The 15,789-nt window shown below is 31.2% G+C and overlaps 1 protein-coding gene and 1 long non-coding RNA gene across 2 annotated transcripts; one reads left to right on the top strand and one right to left on the bottom strand.

Annotated features, from left to right (window-relative positions):
* Window positions 1-205: 205 nt before the first annotated feature.
* LOC128186224 (uncharacterized) lies at window positions 206-3,792 on the bottom strand. The gene is made up of 5 exons (XR_008243907.1): window positions 3,642-3,792; window positions 1,657-1,742; window positions 1,339-1,385; window positions 534-632; window positions 206-294 (listed from the first exon to the last, which is right to left on the bottom strand). It is a non-coding gene; the product is annotated as an uncharacterized LOC128186224 (long non-coding RNA).
* Window positions 3,793-10,358: 6,566 nt separating this feature from the next.
* On the top strand, window positions 10,359-14,957 carry LOC128186209 (baculoviral IAP repeat-containing protein 7-like). Its single transcript, XM_052855996.1, has 4 exons — window positions 10,359-10,490; window positions 12,181-12,437; window positions 12,756-12,938; window positions 13,748-14,957. The coding sequence occupies exons 2-4, from the start codon at window positions 12,185-12,187 to the stop codon at window positions 13,933-13,935; spliced, it is 624 nt and encodes a 207-aa protein (XP_052711956.1). The 5' UTR covers window positions 10,359-10,490; window positions 12,181-12,184; the 3' UTR covers window positions 13,936-14,957.
* The last annotated feature ends 832 nt before the right edge of the window (window positions 14,958-15,789 follow it).

Raw genomic sequence — 15,789 nt, 5'->3', positions numbered from 1 at the left:
CTCTCTCAATTTGTTTTACTGTAAAAATATGAAATATATCTTTCATTTAGGTTATGATCGAAAATGATAAATTTGAGCTCTGTTTCAATAAAGTTATACGAGAGCGTGATTTAAATAAACGACTGCATTTTTACCAAATAAAACGTTCTTAAATGTATTTTATCTTAACTTAATGTTCACTATTGATGCTAGAACAGCTTATGGAACCTTGGTTACCTTGCATTATATACATTTTTAAATAGTTCTCCAATTTATCCACGTCATTCTGCGATTCACCCAAGACTTGTATATCACCTGTTGAAAATACAACAAATATCGACAGGTAACATAAATAAAATTGTTATTTTAAGACATCAAACCGTAAGGTTCAGTTTACTTAAAAAAATATTTTTTGTAAGAGATTAATTTACGTCTTTTCATGTTGATATATCAAATGCTAATTACTTGCATTTGTATATTTTTCGCTCTTTACTAAATGTGCCATTGATCTTAAGAAAAATAATTTAAAGTAGATGAATAAGAAACTCTCTTACGTTCATCTTTAGGTACAAGCCCCTCTAAATATTCCTGAATTCTTGGGTCCATTGGTGACTGTATTTGAGAGACAACGTGACCAACTTCTTCTTGATTATCTAAAGTATTTATGACATAGGTAACACTTAACCTAGCCTGGTAATGCATTTCTTAAAGGCTATATTTTTTGTTTGGTATCATTTATCCAGAAAGTTCCCTCAATATCATAAGTTACTATGGGTAAACACATTACATTATATCTGTAAATGATTAATAAGTATTTCATTAATCAAATTTTTTTCTTAAATATCTTTAGCGATGGTCATGTCCATTTTAGACTGTATTGATCTTCTTTAAAAGTAGAGCAGCTATACATAAGAATATGTGCCCAAAGTTATATGGTAAGATGAATGGACTTTTTTAAAGCTAAATAATTAAATTCTGGTTGTAACGCGCTTTCTGATTGGCTAAAAAAAATATTTTATATCGTATAAAGAATGTTGCCTACGTCATAGTAATACTAACGTGAAAATCGTATCAATACGCCTGACGTTACGTTTGAATTTTGTACAATTTTACGTCATTTTAAAGGTCAAATGACCGTGTTTATCTACAATGAAGAGTAGAAAAATTAAATTATAAGCAATGAATTAAATATTTATTTGTTTTATACGATATAAAATGGTTTGAAACAGTTTACGTTTTATTATAAACCGCTTCGCGGTTTATAAAGCGTAAACTGTCCCAAACCATTTTATATCGTATAAAACAAACAAATATTTAATTCATTCCTTAAATAATAGTTTATAGCTTAAGAGACCAAACCTTAAAATTTAAAACGATCCGATTCCTAATTCGTCACCACCAGCCTCCTTAAAAAAGAAAAAAAAAGTAATATAATGTAAACTTTGAAAAGTTTTAAAGTCGTGCAGTGACGCGCTTGATACTTCATAACCATTGTACATTATGTAAACTTACAAAAAGCAGTTCTAAATTCCAAAAACTATGTCCAACATTGAATTTTTTTAAAAATCATAGAGTGACATGCTTACTTGCATTAACACTGAAAAATATCTTTTTACCCTCCAACATTTATATAGATATATACATTGTATTTATTACATTGATCTGAGGGCGACCTACCAGAATGTATGTCTCAAGGTGACAGGAGATTTATGTTGAATATCTGTAACGTTTACTGTGTCTCTCTTTCTTTCTTCTAGTTCTCTCTTTTTTCGATGTAAAAGTCAATTGAGTAAAGAACATTAAAATGTATATTAATGAAAATTAATACAAAGTATTTAAACATTGATCATTCAAATTCAATAAACATGAGCAATATTCGGATAACCATAACTTTTATTAGATGAAGTACCCATCTGTAGGCATATTAATAATTTTATTTTATAATTAAATTTAGTTAATCAAACTCAGTCATTATTAATATTGCTCATTATAAGCATTTCCTGTTTCGTACACAAACAATTCAATTCAATTTCATTATTGCAAAAGACATACGTCTTATAGCACTTAATATAATGGTGAACAATACAAAAATATCGGCAAAAATGGACAGTCAGTCCTTACAAATCTTGTCTCTTGCGTACAAACTCATATGTTAACAGAATTATTTGTATTTGCAGAATGACATACGGGTTACTGAAAAATACACACAAAATTAACACATAAATATTATTCATATATTGATAGTAATAACAGTTTAAATCAGCAAATGGCACAATGTAGTTCAAACCATTCTGAGTGTGGGGGCTTTGTAAATGAATTTTCCTAAATTACACAATTCTTTGATATCGTTAACTTTACACCAGTAATACTTTTTTATAAGCTTTGGTCGTAATGCGAAATACACTGGACATACAAGTATAATATGATATTCGTCTTCAATGTCTGTAATACAAGTTTTACAAAATCTTTTGTCTCTTGGTATATTTTTATGTCGTCCTGTTTCTAGAAGCTGCCTATGTGATGACAACCTCATTTTAGACATATATTTTTTGTATATCTTTGGTATTGATTTTTCTAAACAAAACTGTAAGCAGAAATTATCAAGTATGTGCTTGTAAATAAAACGGTTTGTTTCTATTTGCATCTTGTCATGCAACGTTTAAATAAAATTGTGTAAACAGTGTAAATGTTAGTGAAAATGACTGAAAAGGACTGAGAATCCTGTCTGAAAAAAATGAACAAAAACTAAATTGTTATCTAAGAAACATGATTATGCTGTACGCGGACGACACGGTGTTGATGTCATTTTTTTAAATGTACTGTGAAAAGGGGAAATTACAAGTTAATTTAATGTTGAGGAAACTTAAATTATAATTTTTGGTAAAGGCAGACAAACTTCAACTGAATCTTTCTATACAATGATATCGAAATAGAAATTGTCAGGAAATTGAAATATTTATGAGAGATATTTTCAAGAAAAGGCTCCTTCTACAGTGCTAGAAAATATGTAGTGACGAGAGTAATATTTTAGAATATTTTCTGCTTCATTTATACTTAAAAAAAAAGATATGGTGTAAGTGATATTTGTGCGCTTGAAAAACTGTCATGAAATTGATTTGGCTTAAATTGTAATAAAATTGCTTATTAAAACAAAACATATCTCATATTTATATTTTACTTGGAAACAGCGACGAATGTGATCCGTCCCTCTATAATTATACATATTAAGCATAGAAGGCAAAAAAAAAACCAAAAAAAAAAACAAAAAACAAAAACAAAAAACAACACAATAGATTAATTCTACTCACACATGTTCTTCTTTTGATTTGAATGTCATTTGTATGTAAAACAACTGAATGAGGGCAACGGACGACTTTAAATGTTAACGATAGGCAGACAAACATGAGCATGACCGTTTTGCATGGATACACCCTATTCAGAATTAATGAATAACATCAGAATATGCTACATTTACTCTATCCCTTTGTTTAGAACTGAATATAGTGGGATGTACGCCGACAGAAGTGTCGATTGTTTATACTTTATTAAAAAGGTTACAACTCAGCAGTTTAAGATACATAATTCATACCAAACAATACTTTAAATTGTTATGTGGCACACCTTACCTTACCAATCTTGAATCATTGTGAAAGTAAACATACCTTAGATTATGCGACCATGAAGATCTAAACTTCCTTTTTCAAACCTTCAATACAATAGCCTCTGTTGAAACTTTGAGAGTTGGCTTAAGTTTTAACTAAATATTATGTCATCGAATTTGAGCGACAAAATGAAAGATAGTTTGATTTTTAAAAAAGGTCACGCACTGTGGTTTTGAAAATCTTATATTACTTCCCTATTTCCACGTAAGAGTGAAATAGCAATTTAATGACCTACTTGTATTTAGCTTTACGAAAAATGTTGGAATATCGCCTTATTGAACGTGCTGAAATCTATTTTCAGAAATTGAGGTGTGCTATTTAATAAAAAAAAGAAGGAGTAAACAAAGCAATCAAACAACAAAACAAATCAAGGCGCGAAATCTTAAACTAAGGAGATATGCAGAATTTTCAGCAAGCCCACAATTCTTCCAATTGTCTATCTTTCCGCGTAAGTACTTTTTTTAAGATAGATGTACTAGTACATATAAATCTTTTATCTGATGGAAGAACAAAATGTGTCGGTCAATAAATTGAGAAACTGACATGTTTAACTGATTTGCAATTATCCTTTAATCCACACCCCTAATTTTGAATTTTATTTTGCTTTTAAAATTTGTATTTTTTTGTATGAAACGTTTAATTTCTAAGATTCAAAATTCAGTAACTACTGGTAATGATATACTCTGAAAATCGTGAGAGCAGTATTTTATATGTAGTTTATTATACAATTTAAAAAAAAAAGCTAAACAATCAGGCCAGTATAAGGTCTTGACAAATCTTTACATATCAGGTACATTGAACTTAGCAACGTAGACAAGAAAATATTATTGTCTACAAAATTTAGCACTTTTGCGAATTAAAAGCTGAAAGCGTTTGGAAGCGGAAATTTTTAAATTTCAAATTGTTACACAATCATAAAGAGAAATATTTGGACACATATTATCCTTTTATTACTAGTATATACTTGTACTTTTTTGTCCATATTCTGCCCATGTGTCCACCTGAAGCGATGACAGACAAACTGACAACAAGCATGTTTGTTATTGATTCTACATTGTAGTTTGTTTTATTCATCATGTATTGTTTGTCAAATCTCGCTGATATAACTTTAGAATGTAGTTGTTTGAATTTTGTTTGGATAAACCAGTGCTGAAGAATCCTTTGTAATTATGTGACGTGCAATCCTTAAACTAGCATGTCGTTTTCGTTGTTTCCGTTGTTCTTTGATTGTGAATCACTACTGCAGACCGTTTGTTGGAGCTGCAGTGGCGGTTGTGAAAGGCGTTCACTAAAAAAATAATAAACACTGGTCTACAGAATTTTTTACACACAGGTGCCAAAAATATGTAGATGTTTTTCTTTTGACGATATATATCAATGTAAACCAACATTTTTTTCAAAAAAATGTTATAAAGGAAATCCTTTGACCGATTTTGAAAAGACTTTGGTTGAGCTGTTTTGTCATTTCATTTATATATCTTCCCAATCTTCTGTTCTTGAGATTTAATAATAACAATCCAAAGTATGGTTTTTCGCGGCTTCTTTAAATTCTTACAGAAAATAACACCAAAAAATCCTTTACAAAACAAGTCTTGTTCTAAATCAAATATAAAGGGATGGCAAAAAAAAGACATACTTTTGGCGCATGAGGGTATGGTAGCAGCTATCCTATATCACGAATGGATGGAGATAGTCTGACAATAGGTTACTGAGAACCACAAAGTCGCTCGGAGGTTAACACAAAAATTAATATTTTAACACTACTGTACACAATACAATATATATGATATATACCATATAGGGGTAGGAGTGCTAGCCATTCGATCACCAAAAGTTAACAAGGACCCACCATTATGAAAGAGGTCATACCTGTTGTACTCTGATGTATGATAATAATAGCTCATTCAGGTAGATGTGAAAAACGGATTTTGTTTTGTCATAACATTTGGTCGTCACCGAGAAGCGATTTAAAAATGTCTTCTTTTTTTTTAATTGTGTCATATAGGATAAATAACTGAAAATTCGTTAAATAATTCAATGTAAACTAATTTATTTCTGATACGTGTTCATTGTATGGTACGTAAAAAAAACGTGGAAACATTTGAGCTAGAAAGACCTAGATACATGTAGATAGACATCAAGAGGTTTCAAGTTAAAAATTCGAAATATGATTCAAGCTTATACCGGTAACTAGCACATTGCAAGTCTAAAATGTACTAGTATCTCTCTATACAGACTATCTCAGATCTCAGATCTGACGTCAGATAATTCACATTTTCAAAAAATTCGATTTGATGAATTTTCACAACCATTAGAAAAATACACCATAATGAAAGTAATAATAACAAACAGAAGGCAACATAGGGAGTACTACACATTAAGCACGAGTTTAATGAGTTTAACACGAGGTGTGTTATCAGGTGTAACCAATGCAAAGGTTTAATATACTTGTTCTTGTGCTGGTATCGGGGTAAATGTTTATCATACTCACATTTTTTGTTAAGTAAGCGGTTCCCTGAACCACCTACCTCGGTGCCTCGCTTTATTTTAATAATCTACACATGGGCCTGGAACAATATACTAATATTTATTATCAAAGATATTTTGTGAACTTTGGTTTTTAATGGTCAATTTATTACAGACTTATACACCAGATTATCAGTGAATAATTATTTCTCTTTGGGTGGTTTATGCTTTCTTGTCTATAAGTATAAATTACCCCAAGTTATGTTAACTCCTATATGTAGAAATTTAATTAACTCCTTAATTAGGAAAAGCTAACTTGAACTTAGTGAACAAAATACATAATATTTTGTACAAAAGTATGAAGTGTTATATTCTGATTCATGTTTATAAAATATAAACTTGACAATATAAATAGATTTAAAGGTTGATTTAATAAGGAAAACAAATAAAACAATAATCATATGATTATAATAAAAGTCCTTTTCAACAAACTAAAGTGACTGCATATTTGCAAACATTAACATTAGAATAAAAATATCCATGGATAAAATCAGCGTTAGGATTTCCTACGGGATAAATGTTCTGACGGTGCCACGGATCTCGGCCCTACAGATCGGACACTGCCGGACGGCGGGGGCACACATCACACAGCAGCACAGGTGTCCACAGGGCAGAAACACCACTCCCACCTCAGCGTCAAGACATATCTTGCACGTCTTCTGCTCACGTAACAGCCGGTTCTCCTCCTCCAGATCAATAAATAGACAAAGGTACGTTAGATATATAAATAGACAGTTACATCTGATCTATATATATATTTATACAAGGTTACATTAGATCTATTAAGAGGCAAACTTTACATCAAACTTTTCATTAAACACACAGATTGACAGATTCACATACAGATCATATGATAGACACATCCACATACATTTAGGAAATGAATCTAATTTCTACAAATGTTTAAAATACATAACTTTGGGATCTTACTCTGAAGTATGATTGGTGGTGTTTTGAAAAAAAATGATTGGTTGTTGGGAACATGTGCTTTTTTGACAAGTACAGCTGAGTGGATGATATTGAATGCAACAAGTTTATCTTTTAAAAAGATTGGTGAACTAGTGCTGTAGCCATCATAAAACACAGAAGCAGATTTCTAAAACATAGGTTTAAATTTCTGAATCGACTAAATAACAATAGGAGGCACAGTGGTGTACTGGAATTGTGGTGGAGTGGAGTCTCAATTTAGAATTGTGAATCTAGAGTGGGCTTCACATTGGCAATGGCATAGCTCAGTGACTGTGCCTTAATTATTATGTATCTACTGTAATATCAATTTCAAGATGAAAATTTTCAAGAACCATCGGTACTGTTTTGTAGCAATCGTATCTTCTCTGGCCTTTCAAGCAAGCTCGGAAAACATATCCCAAGTTGTTTTCCGAACTTGAAGGAATTTAGGATAAAGCTATCTATAATTTATTATATATTAAAAATAACTTTGCATTATAAGACCTAAGCTACTGTTACTTTTTGACATTTACAATAAAACAAAAACTTCATGTGAAGATGATAAAACGAAATTCAAATGGTACAGTTTATCTACAGTAGTACAGATTTCCCAGAATCCCCTACTATGGAGTCGAGCATGCGTATTCCAGTGAAAAAGACAAACGTAGTTGCTAGCGCTCGAGAGCCCTAGCAATTAGAATGCAATATTTTTACTTTTGGGACCGGGTTATACTGTATTGTTAGATGACGTTCCTCCTGTAAAGACAACAACAACCATCATTGCATCAAACTTCTAACTCACATAATATCAAACCAAAAAAAATTAAAACTAAAATCGGTTTAAATCTTGATTCAACATTTTATTTGCAAGACCGCATAAGCTCAATCTGACATACTATAATTACATGGGAACATAATCAATTTTTAATTTATCTTATTGCAATTTATTTAGCCAGAAAATGTTGGACACTCCATCACATTCAAATACATGTATGCCACTATATGTTGCATGCTTAAAAATACTTTTAAAGAAACAAGCCTAAGGATAAAATGAATACTAAATCAATACATGTACATCATTGTAGTAAGAAATAAAATAGAAGTATTTCCGTGTATGACATGTTAATGTAAATACCCGAGTTAGGAGTACGTTGATTGGTCCTGGAAGGTGAAGGGTCAGGAGGGGGTGGAGAGATATCTAGGGGTATCTTGAGGGATCTCTGGTGGGATATCTGGAGGGATATCCATGGCTCCCAGGTCATGTGATGAGGACACATTGAGGGCCCCTGGATTCTCCTTCAATGTCAGGACAACATTCAACAGAGCCTCAGCAGAACTTCGATCCCGGTCGAATTACAGCAACCCGCCACTTCCGACCTCTAGTTTTTTTTTCAGCTGAATCTAAATTGTCAAATTTATGTTGCACTCCTTGTTCATCTACCGCCAAGACCTTCCCATTATAATAACAGGAGCTTTGGATTCCTTCGTCCTTGTTCAGTTGTCGAAATAGATTTAAATTCATTAAAGACTTCAAAAGTAAGGGTTTCAGTTTCGGCGCTATTTGTTCGCTGTACTTTCGACGGCCTTTTGTTCGACATAATGGCGCATTTATTCAGACGATGATACCGATTGTAAATTAAATTGCACCAGTCATTTGTCTGGAAACTTTTAGTTAATTTTTTCTGATTTTTTTTAGCTTATCAGTTTATTCTAACTTGCTTAATCCCTCAATTTTAACAGACAATGATGGTAACCTAACAATAAAACTTTATGATAAACGTGTTGACTTTAATTTTTTCTATAGTCAACTTTCCTTACTTATGTAGCAATATACCTTCATCACCTGCATTTGGTGTTTTTATCTCTCAGTTAGTTCAATGCGCAGGGGCATGCTCTTCCGATGGACAGCTTCTAAGGCAAGGCAAGCTACTGACAAACAAGTTGATAAAACAGGACTATCAACAGTCTCGTTTAAAATCATCTTTTTCTAAGTTCTATGGTCGATACGACCTTGTCAGCAAATACAATCTTTCGGTCTTATTTTTTTTTTTTAAATTCAGTTTTATCAATTAAGGAATGACAATGCAACTTAATTAAGTTTCCATTTCTTGATATTTGTTCAATTTTCAATTTCTTTGATTTTCTTAAAGCGCTATGGTTATTTAAAGGTGTGAACTGTCACATTTTTAATCCACCGACACTAAGCTTATAGCACAACTCTCTGAGTTCTCTTGCTTTTTAACGCAGTAAGAAACGTTCATAGGACCTATTTCCCCCAATAATTTTGTCATGGCAATTTGTTATTATCATATTCTGTGAAAGTTTAGAGGACCAATATTCCGTTTGATCGACTTCCTCTGTTTTTAAGTTATACAATTAACTATGACTACATATTGCACACATCTGTAGGTGAGCTTTTGTGTATTCATACTGTAAAACTAGGTATTACTGTACTTCTATCACAAAAATTAAATCGGTTACAACTAACACCCAATCGTGAAAATATTCTTATTGATTCTTTGTTCTTGTTCTTGTGGATTTCTTTTAGCGACTATTTGTATGGATTTTGTTGTATGACAATAATGTATTGTAACATGATAGAAAATGCAAACAATTCTTTTGATATCAAAGTCCATAAATAGTAGGTTATGCATTGCTATCTATTGACTTTAACAGCCAAACAAACGTCGGTAGACAGTCAGCAAGTTCAAGCATTTTTTTTTATCAGGTAAATGAAAAATTCATTGAGTAGTCATTTAAAAAGCTAACAGACCATGAAATACCACACAGATATCGTATCTACACTGTTACATATATTTAAACACGTTAAGGTTTCCGTTTTGGCCTAATATCAAAAAATGTATCCATCGCGCTTTTTAAAACAAAAAGTGATGAAATGCAAACGTATTTTGATTTACTTTCTAAAGTATGTTTAAAAACAACATACTGTAATTACAATCCAAGACTTTCCTGAATAATTATTAATGTTTGTTATCTTAATTAGTAAGCCTAGTTCCATTGCACTTTTGATGACGGTGTCAACACAATGTATAATTGTGTTTTGTTTTGTTTTGTTTTTTGTGATATCTTTAGCTATATAAATGTAGTCAACAATTGATACTGAAAAATCTTAAGGATGTATGTTCATAAAAATATTTTACACTCAAGCCTGGTCGATCTTAAACATTCGTAACAGTACATGTAGTTTAAAATACAGCTTCAACAGCGTATATGAATAATTTTCTCAACTGAGAATAAAATAGGTCAACCTTAGTAGATATGAAGCAAAGTTAAAGATATTTCATTGGTTCTAACTCTTTAAAAAATATCAGGGTAATCGAAGCGTAGATCGTTTGGAACTTGTGGGTATTGAAGGTAAAACTTTATCTTTCTATCAATAATTATAAGTTTCACGTTCATTGTTATACAAAACAGATGAATTCATGAAACCATTGAATATTAATGTATTTATCATTATCATAAATAATGTCCTAGCGTACTTGGAGCTCTCTCTCTTGTTTTTGTTTTTGTTTTATGTAAAAGAAGTTAAATAAAATGCACAAAGTGTTATAGTCATGTGATTAGTAAACAGTTAGTCTGTATAAAACATTCAATTTCAATTTTAGTAATTTGTAAAGGCTGCTAGATAAACAAGTACACAGATTCAGATCAGGAAGTAATAACTTGGTAACTAGGTCGTCATAATAAAAATATAAACTAAAACTGTTATGATACCATACTGATCATACAGAAACAAAGCCCTTAGAAGAGCTTAAATCTTTTGTATCCGGATGGTCGAGTAAAGTTCCCCTACCATCTCTTCGTTTATCAATAAAGTGAAATAGGTGATAACATTCCAGTATTTCAAGAGAAATAAACTGAGTGAGATGTGCAATGGGGTTATAGTAAAGTGTATTTATAGCTTAATGTGGCGATATTGAGATGCTGCATTGTCAAGTATTTTGAGCTGCATGGTTTTCCACAATATTCTGACCTTACATCCCCCTTCCCCCTTATAAAAGGAAAATAAAATGCTGATACCTTTTTAAAAAAATAATTTTAAAGCTTTTTTTGAAATATTTAAGTGGATGTCATAATTATGACGTTTATGACGTTAAGAAAAACTATTGAAATTTCATTGTTTACAAAAAAGCTCAATAATAACATTTTATGTAAGCTATTTTGTAGCAGATATCATCTTTTAGAATATTCCCTAAAATTTTGAGAAATTAAAAAATGGATAAATGTTTGTTTTTCTTGAATCTGATGCACAACATAGTTTCCATCTCCATAAATTACAATTCAATCATAAAGACTATAATGTGTTCGAGTATTTCACCAATTTTTTTAAAGTGTCAAAATTGTCATAACCTATGCTTTGTGATATACCCCCCTCCCCCTCCTTTAAAAAAGAAAAAGGAAAAAAAATCTTGGAAAATTGAAATAACCAATTTCCATGTAGTCTATTGCTTGGTACATATTTAAAATATTGTAAATATTGTTATACTTTATCCTTTTTTGATTACAAAAGAGTGAAAATAGCCCAAGATAGTAGTTACAATAAAATGCAAAATAAGTATACATTCTTTGAATTATTTTATCATTACCTTGAGGCCTACCAACATTTAGTAAGTAGATGGTTAAATTTTTAATCTCTAATTATATGCCTGGACAGGGTACGCAGACCACTTACTTGTGTATGTAGCATTACATATTTTGGAATATTCTTTTATTCAATAATTGTTTCAGGCTTCTCCAATTTTTATTAGAATCCATAAAAAGGGAAAAAAACATTTTGACAATCACCTCCGAGCAATTTTTGTTCGTGCTTGTATACTAGTAAAAACTCATTAATCAAGATTTTTCTGACATTTTGATCCAAGACCCTTTGTAATACAATATGGTAATGTTAATCCTGGGTGTACATAAAATATTTCTACATAATGATATTCACATTTGCAGCTACACAACTACAGAACTATAGCTCATAATTTGTCCTTGCATCAAGTTTTTCTTTTTTACCAATGGTTAAGTAATTTAAAATATACATATATTTTGTGGACAGCAATATGTTTTCTACGATCGAAGTTAATATTGGGAACGTCCACGTCCAGTCGACAAACTGTATTGACGTAAACGTAGCAGGTGGTTTACACAATCAGTGTATGAACCACACGATGGCTGTAGGTAACAACACATCGGAAAGACCACATCACACAAACTATGCAATAGAAAGTATCAGGATTATTTCTTTCAACAACTGGCCTCAGTTCAAACATCAAACTCCACAACAACTAGCAGAAGCCGGATTCTTTTACGCAGGTAACTGAGATCAGTTCTCATTAAAAACAACGTTTCGATGACCTGTCAGCAGTTAACAAATTTAAACAGATTTCTATAACTGTTCTTTTAGGAACACAATTCAAAGTTTAGCAATATTAAGATTTTATAATTATATAACATGTGTTCGGATTTTTTCCCCTATAAGTTAGAAAATATCTAGTGTGTTTAAAAACAGATACTTTACAAGAAACTATTTAGTAATCATTAATAGCAAAGTGTCCTTCTCGGGTAATTAAAGATTTTATTATTTATCATTCCATGATTTTTCATATACATTTGGTATTTGCTTTTGTTCAGGATATGAAGATGAAGTTATTTGCTTCTACTGTAATGGACGATTGAAGAACTGGACATCTAACGGGGTACCTTGGGTGCAACATGCTCGTTGGTTCCCCTACTGTCCTTTTGTCCGCATAGTTAAGGGGAATCAATTTATTCGTACTATACAGGATCGTTTCAGCCAACTCGATAATAAAACAGGTGGGATAATAGAACGCATTAAAAACTTTGCTGTCCAGTGAATTAACTTTATTTAAAGATTTATTCGCATCCAATTTGTATCTTTCCTGTATATTGTTCCTTATAATCCTTTTTTTTTTATTTCAAGTTTTATGAATAATCATATATTTTCCCATTTACAATTATTAGCTATCCTGGGAAAAGAATGTTAGCAGAACATATGCAAATATATACACATACAATGATAATACATAAAATAAAATACCAATAGCATTTTTTACAAATTGCTTAAATTGTCTTTTTAAACACAGATTTATTTCAGTATTAAATAGTACATCAACAAAAAAATGCTTTTTTAACATAAGAAACCATAATATGTCGTGTTTATGATTTGTATGGTGGCTATATTTCTGCCCCTTACACGCAAGATAAATTATGTTAGCATTCTTGAAAGCTACAAAACACTTCTATAAGAAAAATCTGATTTTCTGATAAATTTTAGATATAATTAAGGTCAACATCTAAATTACAAAAATAAATGTCAAATATTTCCAATATAATGATTTTTTTTTCAATCGGGAATCTTCTTACGGCGTCTACACTATGTGCTCTGGGTATTCATATTTAACATTTTCTAATGCTCCGAAACACTGTTATTATGAACCGTGGGTTTCAACAAGGCTTACAAAAAAACTCGCAATATTTGGCTCGCAACAAATGGTATTTATTCAACAGCATTGTGGCTGATTACATTTAAAATGATATATACAATAGTGGGCCTAGGATATAACAGTATATGTATAGTTCTGTCAGTGACTTTCTTTTTATAGGTTTGGAGGAAGAAAACCGCCAATTAAAAGAGCAGAAGACTTGTAAGATCTGTCTAAATGCCGAGGTGGGGGTCGTTTTCCAGCCCTGTGGACACCTGTGTTGTTGTGTGCAGTGTGCTTCGGCTCTCCAAAAGTGCCCGATCTGTAGGAAACGGATTTCTGGCTCCGTGCGCACCTTTATTCCTTAGAATAATTCAGCATTGCTTCGCGGTTTATAAAGCGATAACTATATTATGTTATACTTGTATAAATAGGTAGAAATTGAATTCAGTGCTGAAATGGATAACAAGGATAAAAGGTAATACACATTTTAATAAGTCTGATTGCTTTATCATTGTGTCTTGATGTTAATCACGCATCAGAAAGATTCCATTTTACCTGTACATGATAAGCTTCAATTTTGCTTTTCAGTTTTATAATAGTTCCACTATATTTTGTGATACAATATTATTTTTAAAAAAACTATGATGCATTGTCATAGGAATTGCATCATATGATATATATTAATAATTACACTCATCAAGGAAGTCGAATGATAAATGAAGAATGAGATTAAATTGGTATGTACAACATATTAAAAGGGGAAAAAAAGCTACTTTATTAATACAGTGGAGAACAAAATGCTACGATACAAAATAATTTAACTGGATAAGCATTTTAGAACCTCCATTCAATGAAAACACTATCAAATACTGCATAGGTTGGTTCCAACAATCAAATCTTATAAGGTTATTATCTTATTTAAATTAGGCTTACATATTATTTTCTTTGCAACTTATGTAAAATTGAGATAGAAACAACAGAACATTTGTTTACGGAATTTTCCTGACGAATAGAATTGAAGAGCTGTTTCTAACAAAATTCAATGTTCCTTTAAATTTGCGTTTGATAAAACTAGCATACGTTTGGTAAATACATGTATAATAATAAAGATGTAAACACAATTCTTAAAGACTAGTGTAAAACACTACATTTTTTTCAATGTAAATTAAAAACTTAAAAATAACGACCTTTTACTTTATATAAAGTGATTTCTGACAAATTTCTGATTGAAATTTTGCTGTTAATTTTTGCTAATATTTAGAATATGAATGATTTTAGAAAACAATACAGTATATGGGCTGTTTCAGGTAGCAATTAAAATATGTATTATTGTGTTTCTTAATTATATGAGTTGTTTCAGGTAGCAATTAAAATATGTATTTTTGTGTTTCTGAATTGTCACTTTATACGAATTACATGTAGACGTATTTATGTAGCCGTTTTATGTATATTTTTGATGAAGAGTATGTTTGTTTGTCTGTCTGTATGTCTTTCTCTCCCATTAACCTGTAACTGATAACTGTTTTTCAAAGTATAATAACTTCAAAAAATTTATGATGGTAAACATATAACAAAGTGAAAGTCAAGTGCAAAAACGCCACTTGATGTATCATCCATTTAAATTTGAAGAAGACAGAACGAACAAAATCTTAAATAATTATGGCAATCAAAGGTGAAAAACTTTAACCAACTCCAAAAACCTTGATCTCCAGAATCTAAACTTCATAGCCTAGATTCAGCATCCCAGTTTCTTAAGTCCATAAATATTCTTAGATGCGCCGTCCATGCAAGTGTAGTGAAGTTAGGAACTGTAGTAACTTGCATGTGGGACCTGTCCCAAAATATTGATCCGGACGCAAACGCCGATGGTAAAGCATACACTCACCTTGACTTCTTTTGGCGAGACCGAAAATTGATAATTCTGTACATTCTTAAGATCTTTAACTTAAAAAGTAAGCTCTCGATTTTTTTCCAAGACGTTAATTGTACTTTTAAAACAGTAATTTTTATCTACTCATCATTGTTAACACAACCAATGTCATTCTTAAGAAAACTGCAAAAATTCGCCATGTCATCAGCTAGCTTTCAATGATTACTCTGTATATTCATATCTCTAAATGAAGCCTTTTTTCAATAAAGGTTTATATTCTATATATAATGCGACATGCATGTTTTAGTTACACTGTTCCCCCGATTATGTTAAGAAATTTTTTTATCCC

Source organism: Crassostrea angulata, chromosome 5 (genome assembly GCF_025612915.1).
Source record: "Crassostrea angulata isolate pt1a10 chromosome 5, ASM2561291v2, whole genome shotgun sequence".
In the NCBI taxonomy this organism is placed as follows: domain Eukaryota; kingdom Metazoa; phylum Mollusca; class Bivalvia; order Ostreida; family Ostreidae; genus Magallana; species Magallana angulata.
This window is presented reverse-complemented; position numbering and strand designations above follow the sequence as displayed.

Bases quoted from the DNA above. Each gene is read 5' to 3' on its own strand.
- LOC128186209 (XM_052855996.1), top strand. From the start codon at position 12,185: ATGTTTTCTACGATCGAAGTTAATATTGGGAACGTCCACGTCCAGTCG. The intron at 12,438-12,755 runs GTAACTGAGATC...GCTTTTGTTCAG, and splicing joins AGCCGGATTCTTTTACGCAG to GATATGAAGATGAAGTTATT. The intron at 12,939-13,747 runs GTGGGATAATAG...TTCTTTTTATAG, and splicing joins CCAACTCGATAATAAAACAG to GTTTGGAGGAAGAAAACCGC.